The sequence below is a fragment of the Cyprinus carpio genome, chromosome B12 (assembly GCF_018340385.1).
Source record: "Cyprinus carpio isolate SPL01 chromosome B12, ASM1834038v1, whole genome shotgun sequence".
Taxonomy (NCBI): Eukaryota; Metazoa; Chordata; class Actinopteri; order Cypriniformes; family Cyprinidae; genus Cyprinus; species Cyprinus carpio.
Genome location: NC_056608.1, coordinates 25,483,340 through 25,510,098, shown reverse-complemented (window position 1 = coordinate 25,510,098; position 26,759 = coordinate 25,483,340). Strand labels below are relative to the sequence as shown.

The following is a 26,759-nucleotide window of genomic DNA, read 5'->3' as shown; positions in this document are numbered from 1 at the left end:
AGCTTCTCATAGTCTGCATCCTCTGCTTTTCACCTGCATGCCAAAGACTGTCGGTGATTTCAATAGCATGAACGTTTTGTTAAAAAGAGCCCAGACTGGCTTTGGCTAAACTAAACTAAAGCTCTAGCACTGCACATCTCTTGATCGAGTGTCCGTCTCTGTCTGTGTTGTGCTTTCTGTGGTGTTTGTGTGTCGTATGAACACTGTGTGCTGTTATAGTCGTGGCTAGTCGTTGTGTGGGTTTGATCAGGAAAGCTTTTCGGGTTGCAGCTGCTTGTGAGCTTCTACATGAAGGCAGTAGTGGAGAACTTGTACAAATCAAAAACAACACAATAAGCACAACAAAAAAAAAAAAAATAGGGAAAATAAGGGAAGTAAAATAAATTTTCACTAAAAAATTGCTAAATGTCACAAATACGTGACTAGACTGAAATGCTATTTTCTTTCAAAACATATTCTAATAATCTCCATTTAAAAATGATCTTGATTTGTTTTTTTAAATGTTAAAAAAATGTGAAATGTTTGCACCAAAGTTAAGATTTTATTTCAATTAAACTACTTCTATTTATATTTTATGATGAAATATACATTACCAGTCAAGTTTGGAGTTGGTAAGATTTGTATTCGAAGGAAATTAATACTTGTATTGCATGCATTAAACTGATCAAATGTGACAATAAAAAACATTTATAACGTTATAAAAGATTCAATGCTAAATAAATTCAACTCTCTTTAAATCAAAGAACACCAAAAAATAAAAAAAAATAAAAATTTCAACAAAAATACCACAAAAAAAAACTGCATCACAACTCTTATCAAAACGAAGACTGGAGTTGATAATAATATTAGAATGATTTCTGAAGATCATGTGACACTGAAGACTGGAGTAATGATGCTGAAAATACAGCTGTGCATCACAGAAATAAATTACAGTTTACAGTATATTCACATTGTAAACTGTTCAGTTAATTCTAAAAATATTTTAAAATTTTACTGTATTTTTGAGCAAATAAATGCAGCGTGGGTGAGCAGAAGAGACTTTTGAATGGTAGTGTATGTTTATAATAAATGACAGCTCACTTGGTTTTGGAAGAGCAGCATAGCAAGGAAATCAAAGAATGCTTATTTTTTGAAAAGTCATATTTAAAGTTCAGAGTTGCCGTTGCTAATGGAACAGTGAAGTGATTGTGTCAAAAAGTTGAGTTGGGTGTCCACGTTGTGTTTGATTTGACGGTGAAGGAATCTTAGACTTTCCAAATGAAACTCACCTGGCTCTGATCTGACTTCTAGAACATCCCGCATTCCAGTTCATCATCGTTTCTCTTTGATCTCTGTCGCCCAGGTTACGCCCCGGTAACAGGCATGTGCCACCCGCTGCGGAGCTGCACACTCAACCACGAAGACGGCTTTTCCTCTGCCTTTGTGGTGGCGCACGAAACCGGACACGTGTAAGATTACAAGTTTACTTTTCAGCATGCTATCAGCGTTTAAGATCGTGTAGGTAAAGCACGGCACGTTAGCATGCATTTCCAGTAATTGCTCCTGTCTTTTTTATAATAATTATGTTTATGAGCACATTAAGCAGGAGCGCTTTGAGACTTGGTAAGGACCTTCATTCATCAAGCAAGAAAATGTACTCACCCTCAGACCATCCAAGATTAGGATGAATTTGTTTCTTCATTAGGTTTGTAGAAATGTAGCACTGCATCAGTGTCTCATCAATGGATGCTCTGCAGTGAATGGGTGCCGTCAGAATGAGAGTCCAAACAGCTGATAAAAACATCACAATAATCCACAAGCAATCCACAGCACTCCAGTCCATCAGTTAACATCTGGAGAAGACAAAAGCTGAAACAAATCCAGCATTAAGACGTTTTTAACTAAAATACATCCATAGTCCATAATCCATAATAACACTTCCTCCAGTGAAAAAGTCCATTTCCTGTCATCTCTCACATCAAAATCCTGCCACGTATTTGTTAAGAGCTGTTTTGGACTGTTTTAAACTGTGCTTGATCTGTGCAGATTTCTCTCCTGATTCAGACCAGACCACTATTTTACATCTACATCTCGGATTGAGGATGAACACATTTTCAGCAAATGTTCATTTTGGCGTAAATGCTCTCTTTAAGTTGCAATTACGAAATATTGTCTACACAATTTGCATGCATTTCATCAGATGTATGCGAAGAACGGCAATAAAGCTCTGCCAGGAAAAAGCTACTCATTCAGCTAGTTTATGAGGCATCATTTAGTGTGGTTGCATGAGCATGATAAAATACATAAAGCATCTATTATATGACTAATATGCAAGAAAGGCAGAAAGAAATATGAAATTGCTCAGCATGTCCATTGCATTATGATCAAAATTAGTTGAATGCACATTATAATTACAACACAGAAGAAGGAACATCGCTGGGGGACATGAACATAGTATGAACATGCACTGCTGCGATTAATGCTACTCAATAGCGCCCCCTGTAGAACAGAGCTCTGCCATGAGAAAAACTGGCTCCTTTTGCCATTTTGCAAGATGGTTTATATTTTCGGGTTCATTCCAGGTCTTAAGTAACCTTAAGAACAGGCATGCATCATCTTCTGTTCTTCACTGTGGTCTGTTTCCTCATAATGTGATTCATCAGCGATGACTGCAGATTTAATGTTTGTTGTGTCTCTATGAACACTGACAACAGTCACATGATCTGGAAGAAATGCTCTGCTTATAGTCAGATGTTCCTGCGGAGAAGCTGCTTTAAGACTGTAGCTGATCAAGCTGCGTATAATTTAAAGTGCTTTAAGTCACATAAACACTGTATGACAACCACTTGACTTCCATAATCTGATGTATTTAGAAAGAATCAGGATACTGAATGAACAGTACTTTTACAAGAGGTTGATACTTGAGTTTTTTTAGTGATGAATTGATTGGGTGGTAAAGAGTGTTTCTACATGACTCATGGTTAAAAGTAAGTTGAAAAGGAACGCAGTTTCTTCAGCATCATTCAATTTTGATGTAAGTGAAGATCAAGACAAAAGCTTTTTTCTTTTCTTATGATGTGCACAATTATTGAAATTAATAAAAAAAAAAAAATTAATGCTAAATGCAACTAAAAAAATATTTTAAAACATAGCAATAAACAACTCAATACTACAAAACAGCTACACAGAAAGTGCAGGAACGAATCAGTGAGTCGAAATGAACTGATTCGCTCTACCAAACATTACAGGACACCCTGTTTGATGAAAATGACCAGGAGTTTGCTGATTGCGTTGACTGTTTCAGGCTGGGAATGGAGCATGATGGCCAGGGAAACCGCTGCTCGGATGAGACCAGTATGGGCAGCATCATGGCTCCGCTGGTCCAGGCCGCGTTTCACCGCTACCATTGGTCCCGCTGCAGCAAACAGGAGCTCAACCGATACATCCAGTGAGAAACTATTCCTTACTTCTGCACTGATCCTCAATGTCCATCACTGAAGGTGATTTGAGCGATGAAGCATGAGTAGGGAGTGAAAACCAGTAACATCATTACATAAATGCCATTAAATCTGACGCTGTGGACATTTACACATCCTCATGTTGTTCCTTTTGTGTTCAACAGAAGGAAGTTAAGTTAGATTTCTTAATAGAACATTTGCCATTGATATTTAAATCTCTTAAAAGAACATTGGCCGTTGATATTAAAATCTCTTAAAGAACATTGGCCGTTGATATTTAAATCTCTTAATAGAACATTGGCCATTGATATTTAAATCTCTTAATAGAACATTGGCCGTTAGTTTGATATTTAAATCTCTTAATAGAACATTGGGCCGTTGATATTTAAATCTCTTAAAAAGAACAATGGCCGTTTGAATATTTTAAATCTCTTAAAAGAACATTGGCCGTTGATATTAAAATCTCTCTTAAAGAACATTGGCCGTTGTTGATATTTAAAATCTCTTAAAAGAACAATGAACACGGCGCCGTTGATATTTAAATCTCTTAAAAGAACATTGGCCGTTGATATTTAAATCTCTTAAAAGAACAATGGCCGTTGATATTTAAATCTCTTAAAAGAACATTGGCCGTTGATATTAAAATCTCTTAAAGAACATTGCCGTTGATATTTTAAATCTCTTAAAAGAACAATGGCCGTTGATATTTAAATCTCTTAATAGAACATTGGCCATTGATATTTAAATCTCTTAAAAGAACAATGGCCGTTGATATTTAAATCTATTAAAAGAAACATTGGCCGTTGATATTAAAATCTCTTAAAAGAACATTGGCCGTTGATATTAAATCTCTTAATAGAACATTGGCCATTGATATTTAAATCTCTTTAAAAGAACATTGGCCGTTGATATTTAAATCTCTTAATAGAACATTGACCGTTGATATTTAAATCTATTAAAAGAACATTGGCCGTTGATATTTACATCTCTTAAAAGAAACATGGGCCGTTGATATTTAAATCTCTTAAAAGAACATTGGCCATTGATATTTAAATCTCTTAAAAGAACAATAGCCATTGATATTAAAATCTCTTAAAGAACATTGGCCGTTGATATTTAAATCTCTTAATAGAACATTGGCCATTGATATTTAAATCTCTTAATAGAACATTGGCCGTTGATATTTAAATCTCTTAATAGAACATTGGCCGTTGATATTTAAATCTCTTAAAAGAACAATGGCCGTTCATATTTAAATCTCTTAAAAGAACATTGGCCGTTGATATTAAAATCTCTTAAAGAACATTGGGCCGTTGATATTTAAATCTCTTTAAAAGAACAATGGCCGTTGATATTTAAATCTCTTAATAGAACATTGGCCATTGATATTTAAATCTCTTAAAAGAACAATGGCCGTTGATATTTAAATCTATTAAAAGAACATTGGCCGTTGATATTAAAATCTCTTAAAGAACATTGGCCGTTGATATTTAAATCTCTTAATAGAACATTGGCCATTGATATTTAAATCTCTTAAAAGAACATTGGCCGTTGATATTTAAATCTCTTAATAGAACATTGACCGTTGATATTTAAATCTATTAAAAGAACATTGGCCGTTGATATTTTAAATCTCTTAAAAGAACATTGGCCGTTGATATTTAAATCTCTTAAAAGAAACATTGGCCCGTTGATATTTAAATCTCTTAAAAGAACAATAGCCATTGATATTTAAATCTCTTAAAAGAACATTGGCCGTTGATATTTAAATCTCTTAATAGAACATTGACCGTTGATATTTAAATCTATTAAAAGAACATTGGCCGTTGATATTTACATCTCTTAAAAGAACATTGGCCGTTGATATTTAAATCTCTTAAAAGAACATTGGCCATTGATATTTAAATCTCTTAAAAGAACAATAGCCATTGATATTTAAAATCTCTTAAAAGAACAAGGGCCATTGATATTTAAATCTCTTAAAAGAACATTGGCCGTTGATATTAAAAATCTCTTAAAGAACATTGGCCGTTGATATTTAAATCTCTTAAAAGAACAATGGCCGTTGATATTTAAATCTCTTAATAGAACATTGACCGTTGATATTTAAATCTATTAAAAGAACATTGGCCGTTGATATTTACATCTCTTAAAAGAACATGGCCGTTGATATTTAAATCTCTTAAAAGAAACAATGGCCGTTCATATTTAAATCTCTTAAAAGAACATTGGCCGTTGATATTAAAATCTCTTAAAGAACATTGGCCGTTGATATTTAAATCTCTTAAAAGAACAATGGCCGTTGATATTTAAATCTCTTAATAGAACATTGGCCATTGATATTTAAATCTCTTAAAAGAACAATGGCCGTTGATATTTAAATCTATTAAAAGAACATTGGCCGTTGATATTAAAATCTCTTAAAGAACATTGGTCGTTGATATTTAAATCTCTTAATAGAACATTGGCCATTGATATTTAAATCTCTTAAAAGAACATTGGCCGTTGATATTAAAATCTCTTAAAGAACATTGGCCGTTGATATTTAAATCTCTTAATAGAACATTGGCCATTGATATTTAAATCTCTTAAAAGAACATTGGCCGTTGATATTTAAATCTCTTAAAAGAACATTGGCCGTTGATATTTAAATCTATTAAAAGAACATTGGCCGTTGATATTTACATCTCTTAAAAGAACATTGGCCGTTGATATTTAAATCTCTTAAAAGAACATTGGCCATTGATATTTAAATCTCTTAAAAGAACAATAGCCATTGATATTTAAATCTCTTAAAAGAACATTGGCCATTGATATTTAAATCTCTTAAAAAAACAATGGCCATTGATATTTAAATCTCTTAAAAAAACATTGGCCATTGATATTTAAAACTCTTAAAAGAACATTAGCCAGTGATATTTAAATCTCTTATAAGAACATTGGTCGTTGATATTTAAATCTCTTAAAAGAACATTAGCTATTGATATTGAAATCTCTTAACAGAACATTGGCCATTGATATTTAAATTTCTTAAAAGAACAATGGCCGTTGATATTTAAATCTCTTAAAAGAACATTGGTCGTTGATATTTAAATCTCTTAAAAGAACATTAGCCATTGATATTGAAATCTCTTAACAGAACATTGGCCATTGATATTTAAATTTCTTAAAAGAACATTAGCCATTGATATTTAAATCTCTTAAAGAACAGTGGCCATTGATATTTAAATCTCTTAACAGAACATTGGCCATTGATATTTAAATCTCTTAAAAGAACATTGGCCCAAATCTCTTAAAAGAACACTGGCCATTGATATTTAAATCTCTTAAAATAACATTAGCCATTGATATTTATTTAAATCTCTTAATAGAACATTAGCCAGTGATATTTAAATCTCTTAAAAGACAATTGGCCATTGATATTTAAATCTCTTAAAGAACATTAGCCATTGATATTATTTAAATCTCTTAATAGAACATTGGCCATTGATATTTATTTAAATCTCTCAAAAGAAAATTGGCCATTGATATTTAAAATCTCTTAAAGAACATTAGCCATTGATATTTATTTAAATCTCTTAATAGAACCATTGGCCATTTATTTTTATTTAAATCTCTTAAAAGAAAATTGGCCATTGATATTTAAATCTCTTAAAGAACACTGGCCATTGATATTTATTTAAATATATTAATAGAACATTGGCCATTGATATTTAAATCTCTTAAAGAACACTGGCCATTGATATTTATTTAAATCTCTTAATAGAACATTGGCCATTGATATTTATTTAAATCTATTAATAGAACATTGGCCATTGATATTTAAATCTCTTAATAGAACATTGGCCATTGATATTTAAATTTCTTAAAAGAACATTGGCCATTGATATTTAAATTTCTTAAAAGAACAATGGCCGTTGATATTTAAATCTCTTAAAAGAACATTAGTCGTTGATATTTAAATCTCTTAAAAGAACATTAGCCATTGATATTGAAATCTCTTAACAGAACATTGGCCATTGATATTTAAATTTCTTAAAAGAACATTAGCCATTGATATTTAAATTTCTTAAAGAACAATGAGCATTGATATTTACATTTCTTAAAAGAACAATGGTCATTAATATTTAAATCTCTTAAAAGAACATTAGCGGTTCATATTTAAATCTCTTAAAAGAACATTGGCCATTGATATTTAAATCTCTTAAAGAACAGTGGCCATTGATATTTAAATCTCTTAATAGACCATTGGCCATTGATATTTAAATCTCTTAAAGAACACTGGGCCATTGATATTTAAATCTCTTAACAGAACATTGGCCATTGATATTTAAATCTCTTAAAAGAACATTGGCCCAAATCTCTTAAAAGAACACTGGCCATTGATATTTAAAATCTCTTAAAATAACATTAGCCATTGATATTTATTTAAATCTCTTAATAGAACATTAGCCAGTGATATTTAAATCTCTTAAAAGACAATTGGCCATTGATATTTAAATCTCTTAAAGAACATTAGCCATTGATATTTATTTAAATCTCTTAATAGAACATTGGCCATTGATATTTATTTAAATCTCTCAAAAGAAAATTGGCCATTGATATTTAAATCTCTTAAAGAACATTAGCCATTGATATTTATTTAAATCTCTTAATAGAACATTGGCCCATTTATTTTTTATTTAAATCTCTTAAAAGAAAATTGACCATTGATATTTAAATCTCTTAAAGAATATTAGCCATTGATATTTATTTAAATCTCTTAAAAGAACACTGGCCATTGATATTTATTTAACTCTCTTAAAAGAAAATTGGCCATTGATATTTATTTAAATCTCTTAAAAGAACACTGGCCATTGATATTTATTTAACTCTCTTAAAAGAAAATTGGCCATTGATATTTATTTAAATCTCTTAAAAGAACACTGGCCATTGATATTTATTTAACTCTCTTAATAGAACATTGGCCATTTATTTTTATTTAAATCTCTTAAAAGAAAATTGGCCATTGATATTTATTTAAATCTCTTAATAGAACATTGGGCCATTGATATTTATTTAACTCTCTTAATAGAACATTGGCCATTGATATTTTAAATCTCTTAAAGAACACTGGCCATTGATATTTATTTAAATCTCTTAATAGAACATTGGCCATTGATATTTAAATCTCTTAAAGAACACTGGCCATTGATATTTATTTAAATCTCTTAATAGAACATTGGCCATTGATATTTAAATCTCTTAAAGAACACTGGCCATTGATATTTATTTAAATCTATTAATAGAACATTGGCCATTGATATTTATTTAAATCTATTAATAGAACATTGGCCATTGATATTTAAATCTCTTAATAGAACATTGGCCATTGATATTTAAATCTCTTTAAAGAACTTTGGCCATTGATATTTAAATCTCTTAATAGAACATTGGCCATTGATATTTAAATCTCTTAAAAGAACATTGGCCATTGATATTTAAATCTCTTAATAGAACATTGGCCATTGATATATAAATCTCTTAATAGAACATTGGCCTTTGATATTTATTTAAATCTCTTAATAGAACATTGGCCATTGATACTTAAATCTCTTAATAGAACATTGGCCATTGATATTTAAATCTCTTAATAGAACATTGGCCATTGATATTTAAATCTCTTAATAGAAAATTGGCCATTGATATTTATTTAGATCTCTTAAAAGAACACTGGCCATTGATATTTATTTAAATCTCTTAATTGAACATTGGCCATTTATTTTTATTTAAATCTCTTAAAAGAAAATTGGCCATTGATATTTAAATCTCTTAAAGAACATTAGCCATTGATATTTATTTAAATCTCTTAAAAGAACACTGGCCATTGATATTTATTTAAATCTCTTAATAGAACATTGGCCATTTATTTTTATTTAAATCTCTTAAAAGAAAATTGGCCATTGATATTTATTTAAATCTCTTAAAAGAACACTGGCCATTGATATTTATTTAAATCTATTAATAGAACATTGGCCATTGATATTTAAATCTCTTAAAGAACACTGGCCAATGATATTTATTTAAATCTCTTAATAGAACATTGGCCATTGATATTTATTTAAATCTATTAATAGAACATTGGCCATTGATATTTAAATCTCTTAATAGAACATTGGCCATTGATATTTAAATCTCTTAAAAGAACATTGGCCATTGATATTTAAATCTCTTAATAGAACATTGGCCATTGATATTTATTTAAATCTATTAATAGAACATTGGCCATTGATATTTAAATCTCTTAATAGAACATTGGCCATTGATATTTAAATCTCTTAAAAGAACATTGGCCATTGATATTTAAATCTCTTAATAGAACACTGGCCATTGATATTTAAATCTCTTAATAGAACATTGGCCTTTGATATTTATTTAAATCTCTTAATAGAACATTGGCCATTGATATTTAAATCTCTTAATAGAACATTGGCCATTGATATTTAAATCTCTTAATAGAACATTGGCCTTTGATATTTATTTAAATCTCTTAATAGAACATTGGCCATTGATATTTACATCTCTTAAAAGAACATTGGCCATTGATATTTAAATCTCTTAATAGAACATTGGCCTTTGATATTTATTTAAATCTCTTAATAGAACATTGGCCATTGATATTTATTTAAATCTCTTAACAGAACATTAGCCCAAATCTCTTAAAAGAACACTGGCCATTGATATTTAAATCTCTTAAAGAACAATGAGCATTGATATTTAAATTTCTTAAAAGAACAATGGTCATTGATATTTAAATCTCTTAAAAGAACATTAGCCATTCATATTTAAATCTCTTAAAAGAACATTGGCCATTGATATTTAAATCTCTTAAAGAACAGTGGCCATTGATATTTAAATCTCTTAATAGAACATTGGCCATTGATATTTAAATCTCTTAAAGAACAGTGGCCATTGATATTTAAATCTCTTAACAGAACATTGGCCATTGATATTTAAATCTCTTAAAGAACAGTGGCCATTGATATTTAAATCTCTTAATAGAACATTGGCCATTGATATTTAAATCTCTTAAAGAACAGTGGCCATTGATATTTAAATCTCTTAACAGAACATTGGCCATTGATATTTAAATCTCTTAAAGAACAGTGGCCATTGATATTTAAATCTCTTAATAGAACATTGGCCATTGATATTTAAATCTCTTAAAGAACAGTGGCCCATTGATATTTAAATCTCTTAACAGAACATTGGCCATTGATATTTAAATCTCTTAAAGAACAGTGGCCATTGATATTTAAATCTCTAATAGAACATTGGCCATTGATATTTAAAATCTCTTAAAGAACAGTGGCCATTGATATTTAAATCTCTTAACAGAACACTGGCCATTGATATTTAAATCTCTTAAAGAACATTAGCCATTGATATTTATTTAAATCTCTTAATAGAACATTGGCCATTGATATTTATTTAAATCTCTTAAAAGAAAATTGGCCATTGATATTTAAATCTCTTAAAGAACATTAGCCATTGATATTTATTTAAATCTCTTAATAGAACATTGGCCATTTATTTTTATTTAAATCTCTTAAAAGAAAATTGGCCATTGATATTTAAATCTCTTAAAGAACATTAGCCATTGATATTTATTTAAATCTCTTAAAAGAACACTGGCCATTGATATTTATTTAACTCTCTTAAAAGAAAATTGGCCATTGATATTTATTTAAATCTCTTAAAAGAACACTGGCCATTGATATTTATTAACCTCTCTTAAAGAAAATTGGCCATTGATATTTATTTAAATCTCTTAAAAGAACACTGGCCATTGATATTTATTTAACTCTCTTAATAGAACATTGGCCATTTATTTTTATTTAAATCTCTTAAAAGAAAATTGGCCATTGATATTTATTTAAATCTCTTAATAGAACATTGGCCATTGATATTTATTTAACTCTCTTAATAGAACATTGGCCATTGATATTTAAATATCTTAAAGAACACTGGCCATTGATATTTATTTAAATCTCTTAATAGAACATTGGCCATTGATATTTATTTAAATCTCTTAACAGAACATTAGCCCAAATCTCTTAAAAGAACACTGGCCATTGATATTTAAATCTCTTAAAAGAACATAAGCCATTGATATTTAAATAAACCAAAATATAACTGGCCATTGATATTTAAATCTCTTAAAAGAACATAAGCCATTGATATTTAAATCTCTTAAAAGAACAATAACCATTGATATTTAAATATCTTAAAATAACATTAGCCATTGATATTTAAATCTCTTAAAAGAACATTGGCCATTGATATTTAAATATCTTTTATATTTAATCTCATTGATATTTGTAAATGTCTTAATAGTACAATAGGCATTGTCATAATCGCTTAATAAATCAGTAACAATATTTAAATAGAAAAGAAAGCCATACAGGAAAGAATGCATATTTATTTGTTGATCAGTGTTTTGAGCAGTGCACTGATACCACTGTATTTCTTTCAGCTCATATGACTGTCTTCTGGATGATCCGTTTGAGCTGAAATGGCCTAAACTCACAGAGCTTCCCGGGATAAACTACTCCATGGATGAGCAGTGCCGCTTTGATTTCGGTGTGGGGTATAAGATGTGCTCCGCAGTAAGTCCTCAAGCATCTTTCTATCTCTATTTTTAGCGCTGATCTGTGAATATAGACTCAAATTCATGCAGCTCACGATGAGATGGCCAACATGAGTTTGTTTAATGTGCATCTGCAGAGCTAAATCAGGAGAAACGTATTGCATTTTAATGAAATATGATTCCATGAGTTTGTCGTCTCTGTATCCTCCAGTTCCGTACATATGACCCGTGTAAGCAGCTGTGGTGCAGTCATCCTGACAATCAGTACTTCTGTAAGACCAAGAAGGGCCCGCCGGTGGACGGGACGGAGTGTGCACCGGGAAAGGTGAAAATGTACTGATTCTTGTCAACACCAACAAACAATTGAATGAAACTGGCATATCGCATTTTTCACACAACCTTCATAAAATGTTTGTATATTCAGTTGGCTCAAGAACAAAATGACCTTGCTTTGGAGAAATCAGCATTTGCAAAATGTCAATCTCACATCACATTCTTTCAGCAGCCAGCTATTTGTACTTGGAACAAAGCCAACCATTACCTAAATCCATAAATTACTTTATTACTCAGGCGTGTTTGCAAGCATCAGACTTTCATCTGTAACTACTGATCACATTTTAATTTGGAAATTACTTACTGTTGCTTAGAACAAAACCAACTTATATTTAATCTCTTAATACAGTGGTTCCCAATCCTGGTCCTGGAGAACCACCAACACTGCACGTTTTTGGTGTCTCTCTTATCTGATACATGCATTTGAGGTCTTGGAGTCTTTACTAATGAGCTGATGATTAGCCAGTAGCCATTGATATTTTAATTACATAATTGAACAACAGCATTATTATTTTAAGATGAATTGAACAATAGCATTGATATTTTAATTACATAACTGAAAAATAGCCTTTATTTTAATCTCATAATTTAACAACAGCATTATTATTTTAAGATTAAGTGAACAATAGCCATTGATATTTTTTATCTCATAATTGAACAATGACATTGATATTTTAATTACACAATTGAACAATAGCTGTTCATATTTTAATTACATAATTGAAAAATAGCCATTGATCTTTTAATTACATTATTTAAAGCCATTGATGTTTTAATATAAAATAAACAAAACAAAATCCTATATTGTTAACCTAACATTTGAACATATTAAAACAAAATCAAATTATAATTACAATAACATAACTTAACAATAGCCTTTGATATTTTTAACCTCCATAACTGAAAAATAGCATATTTGAACAATAGCCATTGATATTTTAGTTACATAATTGAAAAATAGCATTGATATTTTAACCTCATCACTGAAAAATAGCATTGATTGAGTTACATATTGAACAATAGCATTGATATTTTAAATAAATAACTGAACAATAGCCATTGATATTTTTTATCTCATAATTGAACAATGACATTGATATTTTAATCTCATAATTGAACAATGGTCATTGACATTTCAATCTACAACTAATATGGTGATATGTTAAGGACACAGTGTTCATGTATAGTAATGGTTGTAGACTAGTGATACTGGTAAATGTGTGTGTTGCAGTGGTGTTTTAAAGGCCACTGCATCTGGAGGTCGTCCCATGAGCCCTACGGACACGACGGAGGCTGGAGTTCCTGGGGAAAGTTCGGCTCGTGTTCTCGTACCTGCGGAGGAGGCGTTCGGTCCCGCAACCGCCAGTGCAACAACCCTGTGTGCGTTACAAACCTGCTTACACCAGCTCATGAATGAGTGAAACGGCTCTGTTGTTCATGTCCTCTCTGTCTCTGCAGGCCGGCGTATGGAGGTCGTGATTGTCCGGGATCAACTTTGGATTATCATGTGTGTAACACAGAGGACTGTCCCGGCCCATACGAGGACTTCAGAGCGCAGCAGTGCGTCCAGCGCAGCAACAAATACCACAATAACATCAAACACACGTGGCTGCCATACGAACATCCTGATGGTGAGAGAAATGCAGATAAATCAATTTTTTCACTTTATATATTAATATATTAAATGTTTATATTAATATATTTATATTTGCATTCTGGAATTGATTTCTTGGAACAGGTATTCCCAAACATTTTTGTCAGCCGAATATCTTGAAATAATTGAATTATTTAATTATTTAATATTTTATCAACATTATATTTTGTATGTGTCTCTGATGTCAGTTAATGGTCACATGAGGTGCAGGTAAACAAATAAAATAATAAATTATTATAAAATAAAATTATAATAATATTATAATATTCAATCATTCCATTTTATTTCATTCTTTTTGCCTTTATTGATATAGGACCACAAGGCTATCGGCACCGACCAGTCATTAAATCAATTATTAAATATTATTTGATTATTAAAATATTATAAAATTGAACATATTCTAAAAATAAACTAACTAATTATTTAGGCTTTTATTATATTGCTTTCATTTTTTAAATTATTTATTTTAATTTTACATCTTCGTTATTGAATTAATTATCGACTTTTCATAAATTTTCATCAAACCCTGTTCTGGAGCATTTTAACTTAATTTTTCTAACCTTAAAAAAAACAGAAAGTATGCGTGAACAATGGTGGTTTGTGGTGATATTTGAACAGAACTGTAGAAAATATATCCACCAATTAAAAGTTTGGGGTCAAATTATTACTTTTATTCATCAATGATGCATTAAAAGACATTTATAATTTAAAAATATTCTATTTGAAATAAATGTTGTTCTTTTGAGCATTCAAAAAAAATAAATGTATCACGATTTCCACAAAAATATTGTGCTGCACAACTGTTTTCAACATTGATAATAATCAGAAATGTTTCTTGAGCAGCAAATCATCATATTAGAATGATTTCTGAAGATCATGTGACACTGAAGACTGGAGTAATGATGCTGAAAATACAGCTGTGCATCACAGAAATAAATTACACTTTACTATATATTCACATAGAAAACAGCTGTTTCGAACTGCAATAATATTTCACATTTTTACTGTATTTTTAGTTCAATACATGCATTTATTTGTCCCCCACTGGGGCAATTGAATGCTAGTGTAAACTGGTGTTATTTTTTAAAAGTATCATTTCTATCCCTTTCCCTTCACCTTCAATTTCCACACAAATTACACATAGTGCATAATAAAAAATAAAATAAATATAATTCAGTCTCTCTGAAAGATAAGGACTCAAAAAAAACAAAAAAAAAAAACAGGAAAAATAAGGACCGTGTGAGAGAGAAAGACTGAGGAGCAGAAAGACATGAAGAGATAAAACCCTTCATGCATCCACATATGCATCAGTATTCTGTGAAGGCATTAATTACGGTCACGTCTCACTGTTTAGTGCGGCTGACTCTCATTGTGCTTCTCTTTAGCATATTCTGTGTGTGAGTTGATTTGAATCACGCCTCACCTTGAGACACATTTCTCTTTGTGCATCTCTCATCTGCATCTCACGAGCTGTGAACTCTTGAGAGTAAGTAGGTGGTCATTTAGCAGACACTTTTATTCACAGCACGACTTTTAATTACAGAGACAGACTCTGTGAAAGAGCTCATCTGCACGTTTACAGTCACTGTTATGTAAGCTGAAGACTGCTGGCCTTTATATGAAGAGATGAGCCCTTTGTATTCTCTGCTAATACATCAATGCAGCACTGGTTTTGTGACTTTCAAGGGCGAGATGTTGACGTCTCGTGGCTGTTTGTGTATTTCAGAGGCTCATAAGTGCGAGTTGAGCTGCCGCTCTAAAGAGACGGGTGAAGTCGTCTTCATGAACCAGGTGATGCATGATGGGACGCGCTGCAGTTACACGGATCCGTTCAGCGTCTGCGCTCGAGGAGAGTGTCTGGTGAGAATCGTATCTTGCACAGAAACACAATCCGGATATCTGATTCATTCGCTAATACTGCTTCTTTTAAATCATTGCATCTGTTTAGGACACTAAATATAACTTTTTAAATATATTAATATTTATATAACTTAGAAACAATAATATATTATTGGTCCAAATTAATAAATAGATTAAATATTTTCAGCATTACTCCAGTCTTCAGTGTCACATGATCCTTCAGAAATCAATCTAATATGGAGCACAAAATCAGTCATAAGGGTAAATTTTTGGAAATTGAGATTTATGCATCATCTGAAAGATAAATAATCTCTCCATTGATGTGTGGTTTGTTTAGGAGGAAACATATTTGTCTGAGATACAACTATTTGAAAATCTGGAATCTGAGGGTGCAAAAAAATCTAAATATTGAGAAAATCATCTTTAAAGTTGTTCAAATGAAGTTCTTAGCAATGCATATTACTAATCAAAAGTTAAGTTTTGATATATCTATGATATGAAATTTACTAAATATCTTCATGGAACATGATCTTTACTTAATATCCTAATGATTTTGGGCATAAAAGAAAAATCGATAATTTTGACCCATACAATGTTTTTGTGGCTCTTGCTACAAATAAACCCCAGAGACTTCAGACTGGTTTTGTGCTGCAGGGTCGCATATGCTGATTTGCTGCTCAAGAAACATTTCTGATTATTATCAATGTTGAAAACAGCTCAATATTTTTGTGGAAACCCATGATACATTTTATGGTTTAGGATTCTTTGATGAATTGAAAGTTGAAAATAACAGCATCTATTTCGAATAGAAATCTTTTATAATATTATCAGTGTCTCAATATCTGTCACTTTTTGAGCAATTTAATGCATTCTTGCTGACTGAAAGTGTTTGTATCTGTCATAAAATAAAAATCTTTTTCACTTTCACAACTTGTTGAATATATTGACTGCAACAACAGCAAACTGACCTCAGAGACACACTACTGATTGAGCGCACCTTCTCTTCAGTGTCTGACCTGTTTAAGTATGAATGAATGAATCCCTCCTGTCTGTCTCTTCTGATCAGAACGTCGGCTGTGATAAGGAGGTGGGATCGTACAAACAGGAGGATAAATGTGGCGTCTGTGAGGGAGACAATTCACACTGCCGAACCGTCAAACTCACGCTCACCAAAACCCCCAAGAAGACAGGTACAAACTCAGACGGAGAGCAAACACATTCAGCCGTCCTCCGGACAAACACTGACGAAACCACGTTTCATTATTTACTACAGTAGCGTTTACTTCAATCTTTCTCTGTGGCCTAAAAACACACATGCCTCGGGACAAACACAACTTTCTTTCTCGGTTTGTTTTGAATCTCTGAGCTCATGTTCAGCTCCTGCTGAGAGCCTGATTTTATAAAGAAAAAATACAGTGTTTTAATGTGAAGTACAAAGTGTAAATGTTTGTGCACTTTGTAGTATATAGACTTTATAGTGTAGTATGTAGAGTATAACTATTAAAAACATTTTATTTACAATAAATAAATAGAATGAAATTGAGATAAGATAAATTTACATTTACATTTAGTCATTTAGCAGACGTTTTTTCCGAAGCGACTTACAAATGAGAACAATGGAAGCAATCAAAAACAACAAAAGAGCAATAATAAATAAATAATTTTTAAATAATTAATAAATAAATATTTAAATAATAAATAATATAAATATTCGATAAAAAATCTATTAAATAAATGAATTTAATATATTTTTAAATGTAATGTTGACTAACTGAAATAAAATAATAAATGTTTACAAAATTATTAAAAAGCATTTTTGTTAAAATATTAGATTGAAAACAAACTAAATGAAAATGAGAAATGTTGCCATGGCAACTAACTGAAATAAAATGAGTTTAAACGGAATACGACAATTACAAAAAAAACAAAAAAAAAAAATATAAAAAAAAAAATAAAAATAACAAAAAAAAAAATAAAAAAAAAAAAAAATCTAAAAAATATAAAAACTAGTATAGTTCATATTTTACTCCAAAATTATCTAATTTTTTTTTTTTTTTCAAAAGTAATGAAAATGTGTGATTTTTTTTTGTGCAGATTACTTCTTTAGTAAGGCCTCATTTCCTTTATGCAAAAAATAATTTATGATTTTGTGATGAATTATATAAACAGGACCTTTTCTTGGTGAGGATCATCTATCGAATTGTTTCTTGTCAAACATGTAAAACACCTCGAGCCAAACATAAAGATCAGCTCTGTACCTCTGACTCTACAGCATCTCTGTGTTTCATATTTTCACGTCTGGATGAATCTCACGAAAGCAATTTCACTTTAAAATCAGAATAATGAGATTGATTTTTCTGAGTGAAATATTGGGTTCTTTATTGTCAAACATGATCACTCTCTCTCTCTCTCTCTCTCTGTCAGGTTTGCTGAAGATGTTTGATATTCCTGCTGGAGCTCGGCACATTGTGATCGAGGAGAATGAAACGTCGCCTCATGTAATTGGTGAGTTTGTACCTGTGCATCTTTCAGTAGGAATCAATGCTTTCCTCCAGCGACACAAACCCAGGGCAGCCATGCATCCTATTGAGACCAATTACTGCCTTCCCATCATGCTTTGCGTGCCATTTTAGATTCCCAACATCTCCCAGCTTGGCTTAAGCAGTTTGTTCTAATTGTTACGTTTGTATTTCTTTCTTTTCTTTGACTTGAATCCCTGAGTTCAAGTTCAGCTTCTGCTGAAAGCCTGATTTATTATCACAGAAAATATGAAGGGTTTAAATGTGAAACTTTATTTTATGACCCTAAAACAATGTGCACATTGATTGATGTTGTCTGTGTTCAGAATAGCATACTATTCTTACTATTTGTGTACTTTGTAGTATAGACTTTATAGTATTATATAGAGCAGTGTTGTTAACTAAAACCAAAACTATTAAAAAATATATATTCCATTAATGCACTTTGAAAAGTGGTTTATAAATAAATAAATGAAGTGAAATTGAAAATAAAACCGAAATAACAAAATTTATATTAGATGAAAATCTAAATAAAATGTAGAAATGTTACCTTTACAACTTACTGAAATAAAATAATTTTAAATTTAAGTACTTAATTACCAATACTGAAATAATAAAAAAAAACTAATGAAAATAAAAAAACATTACTAAAAATTACAAAAACTTGAATTAAAAAATATGAAAAAATATTAACAAAAACTAATGTAAGATATAAGTAATATTGGATAATAAAGATATTTGTTACACAAATTTAATTAAACATTTAAAATAGAAGATAAATATATGATATAATGTAGCATACCACAGTTTTAAACGTTTATCATTCTATAATGCCTGCTGTTTTTAAAAACGGCACAGTATTGAAAAATTACTCAAACTGAAACATAAATAAATGAAAAATTATATGTATATATATATATCACTAATTACTAAAACTTGAATTAAAATTAAAATAAAAATTGAAAATGCAAAATGTAATTTAAAATATAAATAACTGTAGTAGTATCATAAAACATTATAAGTAGTATAATATCTTGCATAAAATGTAATTAAACATTTAAAACAAATATGATGTAATGTTGCATACTATAGGTTGAAACATTAAAAGCTAGTATATTCTGCACAATGTTTCATCTTCTCAGTTAAAAGGATTTTCTCTTGTAATCCCACAGATGCTGTTAATAGAGTTTAAGTCGTATTGAGCCCATAATATTCCTCTAAAGTTGTTTCTTTCTCTTCTGTCCGTGCGTGCGTTCCTCAGCTGTTAAAAATCAGGTCACTGGCAGTTTTATCTTGAACGCCAAGGGAGAAGAAATCACGTCCAAGACTTTTATTGAGAACGGCCTGGAGTGGGAATATTCGGTGGCAAACGGCAAAGAGTCGCTGAAGACCGTCGGGCCGCTGCACGAAGGCATCGTGGTGCTGGTAAGAGTGCCGTAAAGGCCTTTTCACACTGAACGTGAAAATTTGCCTATTATAGAATCAAAATCAACTATAGATCACAATCAGAAGTTATTACAAACACTCAATGATGGTTTTAAGCAAATACATTAATGATTACATACATTTTCAAGTGTAGCTTGATGCTAATTGTACCTCTAATTATATTTTAGGATGCACTTTTGTAAGCATTATAGAGAGTTTGTGTTTCTGGTATAGAACCAAACTTTATCTTATTATCTGCTATCTTAATTTAATGCTGTATATTGAGCAGCAGAGCATATACGAGATACATATCAATCGTATGTATAAGGCGATCAATCAATGTGAAACGCTTTTGGAGTTTGATTGAGTTGATGCGGCAGGTGTTGAGTTTGTCGCTTTGAGCAGGTCGTCCCGCAGGCCGAGGACACCAAGATCAGTTTGAGCTTCAAATACATAATTCATGAAGATCTTCTGCCGGTCATCACCAACAACAATGTCTTGCTGGCCGAACTGGACACGTACGAGTGGGCGCTGAAGAGCTGGTCGCACTGCTCCAAACCCTGCGGCGGAGGTGTGCCACTGAACATACTCTGAGATTTATTACAGAAGTTTGAAATCATTTGCAAAGTTTTTGAAAGAAGCTTCTAGTGCTCACAGAGGCTGAATTTATTTGATCAAAAAATACAGTAAAAACAGTAATAATATGAAATATTATTACAAATTAAAACAACTGTTTTCTATTTGAACATATTTTAAAATGTAATTTATTCCTGTGATGCAAAGATGAATTTTCAATTATGAGAAAAAAGTTGCACTTACATTTATTTTTTATTCTGTGGTGGAAAAAGAAACAATTGAAAAGAAAAGTCAGCTCTTCAAGATGTAAACTTGCATTGCGATTAAAATGTCCTAACTTTGTGATGTTATCTTTCAATTGTGATAAAAAAGTCTGAACTTAGAGATGTAAACTCGCAATTGCGAGAAAAAAGTCTGAACTTAGAGATGTAAACTCGCAATTGTGAGAAAAAAGTCTGAACTTAGAGATGTAAACTCGCAATTGTGAGAAAAAAGTCTAAACTCTCAATTGCGAGAAAAAAGTCTGAACTTAGAGATGTAAACTCGCAATTGCGAGAAAATAGTCTGAACTTTGAGATGTAAACTCGCAATTGCGAGAGGGAAAAAAGTGCTAAACTCTCAATTGCGAGAAAAAAGTCTGAACTTAGAGATGTAAACTCGCAATGTGAGAAAAAAGTCTGAACTTAGAGATGTAAAACTCGCAATTGTAAGAAAAAAGTCTGAACTTAGAATTTAAACTCGCAATTGTAAGAAAAAAGTCTGAACTTAGAGATGTAAACTCGCAATTGCGAGAAAAAAGTCTGAACTCTCAATTGCGAGAAAAAAGTCTGAACTTAGAGATGTAAACTCACAATTGCGAGAAAATAGTCTGAATTTAGAGGAGATGGGTAAACTCGAAATTGCGAGAAAAAAAACGTCGGAACTTAGAGGATGTAAACTCGCAATTGCGAGAAAAAAGTCTGAACTTAGAGATGTAAAACTCGCAATTGCGAGAAAAAAAGTCCTAAACTCTCAATTGCGAGAGAAAACAAGTCTGAACTTTAGAGATGTAAACTTGCAATTGCGAGAAAAATAGTCTGAACTTTGAGATGTAAACTCGCAATTGCGAGAAAAAAGTCTGTCAATTGCGCGAGAAAAAAGTCTGAACTTAGATGATAAACTCGCAATTGTGAGAAAAAAAAAGTCTTAGAGATGTAAACTCAAATTGTAAGACAAAAAGTCAGAACTGAGCGATGTAAACTCGCAATTGTAAGAAAATAGTCTGAACTTAGAGATGTAAAACTCGCAATTGCGAGAAAAAAGTCTGAAACTAAGAGATGTAAACTCGCAATTGCGAGAAAAAAGTCTGAACTTAGAGATGTAAACTCGAAATTGCGCAAAAGTCGGAACTTAGAGATGTAAACTCGCAAGTGCGAGAAAAAAGGTCGAACTTAGAGATGTAAACTCGAAATTGCGAGAAAAAAGTCTAAACTCTCAATTGCGAGAAAAAAAAGTCTGAACTTAGAGAAAACTCGCAATTGCGAGAAAATAGTCTGAACTTAGGATGTAAACTCGCAATGCGCGAGAAAAAAAGTCTAAACTCTCAATTGCGAGAAAAAGTCTGAACTTAGAGATGTGTAAACTCGCAATTGTGAGAAAAAAGTCTGAACTTTAGAGATGTAAACTCGCAATTGTAAGAAAAAAGTCTGAACTTAGAGATGTTAAAACTCGCAATTGTAAGAAAAAAGTCTCTTAGAGATGGTGTAAACTCGCAATTGCGAGAAAAATTGCGAGGAAAAAAAGTCTGAACTTAGAGATGTAAACTCGCAATTGCGAGAAAAATAGACATAAAAAATAGAAATAAACACAAAAAAGCCATAAAAAATCATAAACTTAGAGATGTAAACTCGCAATTGCGAGAAAAAAAGTCTGAACTTAGAGATGTAAATTCGCAATGCGAGAAAAAAAGTCTGAACTCTCAATTGCGAGAAAAAAAGTCTGAACTTAGAGATGTAAACTTGCAATTGCGAGAAAAAATCTGAACTTTGAGATGTAAACTCGCATGCGAGAAAAAAAGTAAACTCTCAATTGCGAAAAAAAGTCTGAACTAGAGATGTAAACTCGCAATTGTGAGAAAAAAAACGTCTGAACTTAGAGATGTAAACTCAAAATTGTAAGAAAAAAAGTCTGAACTTAGAGATGTAAACTCGCAATGTAAGAAAAAAAGTCTGAACTTAGAGATGTAAACTCGCAATTGCGAGAAAATAGTCTGAACTTAGAGATGTAAACTCGAAATTGCGAGAAAAAAGTCTAAACTTAGAGATCTCGCAATTGCGAGAAAAAAGTCTTAGAGATGTAAACTCGCAATTGCAAGAAAAAAGTCTAAACTCTCAATTGCGAGAAAAAAGTCTGAACTTAGAGATGTAAACTCGCAATTGCGAGAAAAATAGTCTGAACTTTGAGATGTAAACTCGCAATTGCGAGAGAAAAAGTCTACTCTCAAATTGCGGAGAAAAAAAAGTCTGAACTTAGAGATGTAAACTCGCAATTGTGAGAAAAAAAGTCTGAACTTAGAGATGTAAACTCACAATTGTAAGAAAAAAGTCTGAACTTAGAGATGTAAACTCGCAATTGTAAGAAAAAAAGTCTGAACTTAGAGATGTAAACTCGCAATTGCGAGAGAAAAAAAGTCTGAACTCTCAATTGCGAGAAAAAAGTCTGAACTTAGAGATGTAAACTCGCAATTGCAAGAAAAAAGTCTGAACTTAGAGATGTAAACTCGCAATTGTAAGAAAAAAGTCTGAACTTAGAGATGTAAACTCGCAATTTAAGAAAAAAGTCTGAACTTAGAGATGTAAACTCGCAATTGCGAGAAAAAAAAAGTCTGAACTCTCATTGCGAGAAAAAAGTCGCAATCTGAAACTTAGAGATGTAAACTCACAAATTGCGAGAAAAAAGTCTGAACTTAGAGATGTAAACTCGCAATTGCAAGAAAAAAGTCTAAACTCTCAATTGCGAGAAAAAAGTCTGAACTTAGAGATGTAAACTCGCAATTGCGAGAAAAAAGTCTAAACTCTCAGTTGCGAGAAAAAAGTCTGAACTTAGTGATGTTAACTCTCAATTGCGAGAAAAAAGTCTGAACTTAGAGATGTAAACTCGCAATTGTGAGAAAAAAGAGTCTGAAACTTAGAGATGTAAACTCGCAATTGTGAGAAAAAGTCTGAACTTAGTGATGTAAACTCGCAATTGTAAAAAAACGTCTGAACTTATGTAAACTCGCAAGGTGTGAGAAAAAAGTCTGAAACTTAGAGATGTAAACTCGCAATTGTAAGAAAAAAAGTCTGAACTTAGAGATGTAAACTCGCAATTGCGAGAAAAAAAACTCTCAATTGCGAGAGAAAAAAAGTCTGAACTCTCAATTGCGCAACTGAACTTAGAGATGTAAACTCGCAATTGCGAGAAAATAGTCTGAACTTAGAGATGTAAACTCGCAATTGCGAGAAAAAAGTCTGAACTTAGTGATGTAAACTCGCAATGCGGAAGAAAAAAAGTTTCTAAACTCTCAATTGCGATAGAAAAAAGTCTGAACTTAGAGATGTAAACTCGCAATTGCGAAAAAAGTCTGAACTTAGAGATGTAAACTCGCAATTGCGAGAAAAAAGTCTCAAAATAGAGATGTAAACTCGCAATTGCGAGGAAAAAAGTCTGAACTTAGAGATGTAAACTCGCAATTGCGAGAAAAAAAAGTCTGAGAAAAAAAGTCTGAAAAATTAGAGATGTAAACTCGCAATCTCAGTTGCGAGAAAAAAAGTCTGAACTTAGAGATGTTAACTCGCAATTGTAAGAAAAAAGTCTGAACTCGCAATTGCGAGAAAAAAGTCTGAAAGATGTCTCGCAATTGCGAGAAAATAGTCTGAACTTAGAGATGTAAACTCGAAATTGCGAGAAAAAAGTCTAAACTCTCAATTGCGAGAAAAAAGTCTGAACTTAGAGATGTAAACTCGCAATTGCGAGAAAAAAGTCTGAACTTAGAGATGTAAACTCGCAATTGCGAGAAAAAAGTCTGAACTTAGAGATGTAAACTCGCAATTGTAAGAAAAAAGTCTGAACTTAGAGATGTAAACTCGCAATTGCGAGAAAAAAGTCTGAACTTAGAGATGTAAACTCGCAATTGCGAGAAAAAAGTCTGAACTTAGAGATGTAAACTCGCAATTGCGAGAAAAAAGTCTGAACTTAGTGATGTAAACTCGCAATTGCGAGAAAAAAGTCTAAACTTAGTGATGTTAACTCGCAATTGCGAGAAAAAAGTCTAAACTCGCAATTGTGAGAAAAAAGTCTGAACTTAGAGATGTAAACTCGCAATTGCGGAGAAAAAAAGTCTATAACTCTGCGAGAAAAAAGTCTAAACTTAGTGATGTTAACTCGCAATTGCGAGAAAAAAGTCTAAACTCGCAATTGTGAGAAAAAAGTCTGAACTTAGTGATGTTAACTCGCAATTGCGAGAAAAAAAAAAAGTCTAAACTCGCAATTGTGAGAAAAAAGTCTGAACTTAGTGATGTTAACTCGCAAGAAAAAAAAGTCAGAACTGTGAGAAAGTCGCAATTACCATTTTTATTCCATAATTTTGACTGTATTTTTGATCAAATAAATGCACCAGGGTGAGCAAAAGATACTTCTTTCATAAACATTAAAAATTATAATTATTCCAAAAGTTTGAGCAATAGTGTATAAATGCACTTTGCTAGTACTAATGCATGTGTGTTCCTCAGGTGTCCAGTACACTAAATACGGCTGTCGGAGGAAGAGCGACGGGCGTTTGGTTCACAGGAACTTCTGTGAGATCAATAAAAAGCCCAAACCCATCCGCAAACGCTGCAACACCAACAGCTGCAGCCAGCCCACGTGAGTCATTTAGAGTCATTACCAGCATTAAGAGTCACCTGAGACTAAACATGTGCCGCTAATGTTTCAAAATGCACAAATGTTTGCAGCAATTCACAAATGCACAGCGACTGTTCCACAAATCAATGCCAGGCAAAGTTGTGTTTGTGACATAAAATATTATTTATTTATTATTTATTTATTGATTTATTTATTTTTGTGAATTTAATTCTTATTTGTGATACTGTAAGATTTATTTGTGGCTCTCATTCTGTTTATTTGAAGATATTGTTTGAAAATGTTTTGATTCTTTATTGTTCGGTCACACTTTACATTAGGGCTCCATTAATTAATTCATTAGTTAAACCGCCAATGAACAATTCTTCTCAACATTCATTAATCTTAGGTAATTTCTATATTTAATAACACGTTAAAATCAAAAGTTGAGTGATACTTATTGGTCTTTATAATTCTTTTGCACTTTAATCTTTTTTTTTTTTACATCATATGTTTTTTGTGTTTTGCTTTATTGCATTTAAATGTTCAGTTCTTTTCGTTATAGGAATTTTTTTTAACCTGTTATACTGTATCAAGACAACACTTTTATGCAACTAAATTTCAGTATCGTGATAATACTGTATACCATGATAAAAGCACTAAACATGTAAATTTGATACAGTCATATGCCTCGACCTGAGACCCGAATGAAGCCTGAGCGAGCTGTGTGTGTGTGTGTGTGTGTGTGTGTGCAGGTGGGTGCTGGAGGAGTGGGGTCCGTGCAGTAAATCCTGCGGGAAGCTGGGATATCAGTCTCGGGTGGTCCAGTGCATGCAGCCGCTCCAGAACGGCACCAACAAACCCGTTCACACCAAATACTGCAGCGAGGAGCGTCCTGAGACCCGCAGAGCCTGTAACACCAGCACCTGCCCGTCTCAGTGGAGGACCGGAGCATACACACAAGTCATCATTCACACAATTTCTGTAATTCTTTTCATATAAACCCCAAAAACCCATCAATTTATCATTTTTCTCTAACTCAATAACTGAAGAAGAACTGTGTCTACAAGACGCATCAAGAAACCTTCCTGCAAAGCTACAGTACTGTTAAAAGTTTTAGGCTCTTGTGTAAAAATGCTGTAAAATGAGGATGCTGTCAAAAATAATGTCATAAATAGATTTTCTTTATTGAGTAACTTGTATTAACTAAACTAAATCATCATTTGGTGGAGCATCCTTTGTGTTTAAAGCAGCTTTTGCCCTCGGTGCACTTGCGCAGAGTTTCTCAGGAGCTTTGCAGGAAGGTTTCTTGAAGCGTCTCGGAGACACAGTTCTTCTGGATTGAGTCTGTCTCAGTTTGTTCTGTTTCTTCATGTGACTCCAGACAGACTGATGATGATCAGATCACATCTCTGTGTGCAGCACAAACAGAAATCTCCCTGGATTCTTACAATTAATGGCAAAATTAA

At 32.0% G+C, this 26,759-nt stretch overlaps 1 protein-coding gene across 1 annotated transcript in view; it reads left to right on the top strand.

The window, feature by feature from the left end:
• Positions 1-26,759, top strand: part of LOC109096251 (A disintegrin and metalloproteinase with thrombospondin motifs 14-like) — a 42,093-nt gene that overhangs the window by 8,800 nt on the left and 6,534 nt on the right. The window contains exons 3-15 of the mRNA XM_042734867.1: positions 1,343-1,448; positions 3,284-3,427; positions 11,953-12,085; positions 12,278-12,391; positions 13,631-13,779; positions 13,858-14,030; positions 15,780-15,913; positions 16,980-17,103; positions 18,338-18,418; positions 19,694-19,857; positions 20,263-20,428; positions 25,182-25,314; positions 26,046-26,253. Coding sequence (XP_042590801.1) covers positions 1,343-1,448; positions 3,284-3,427; positions 11,953-12,085; positions 12,278-12,391; positions 13,631-13,779; positions 13,858-14,030; positions 15,780-15,913; positions 16,980-17,103; positions 18,338-18,418; positions 19,694-19,857; positions 20,263-20,428; positions 25,182-25,314; positions 26,046-26,253 — 1,829 coding nt within the window. The remainder of the gene's footprint in view (positions 1-1,342; positions 1,449-3,283; positions 3,428-11,952; positions 12,086-12,277; positions 12,392-13,630; positions 13,780-13,857; positions 14,031-15,779; positions 15,914-16,979; positions 17,104-18,337; positions 18,419-19,693; positions 19,858-20,262; positions 20,429-25,181; positions 25,315-26,045; positions 26,254-26,759) is intronic.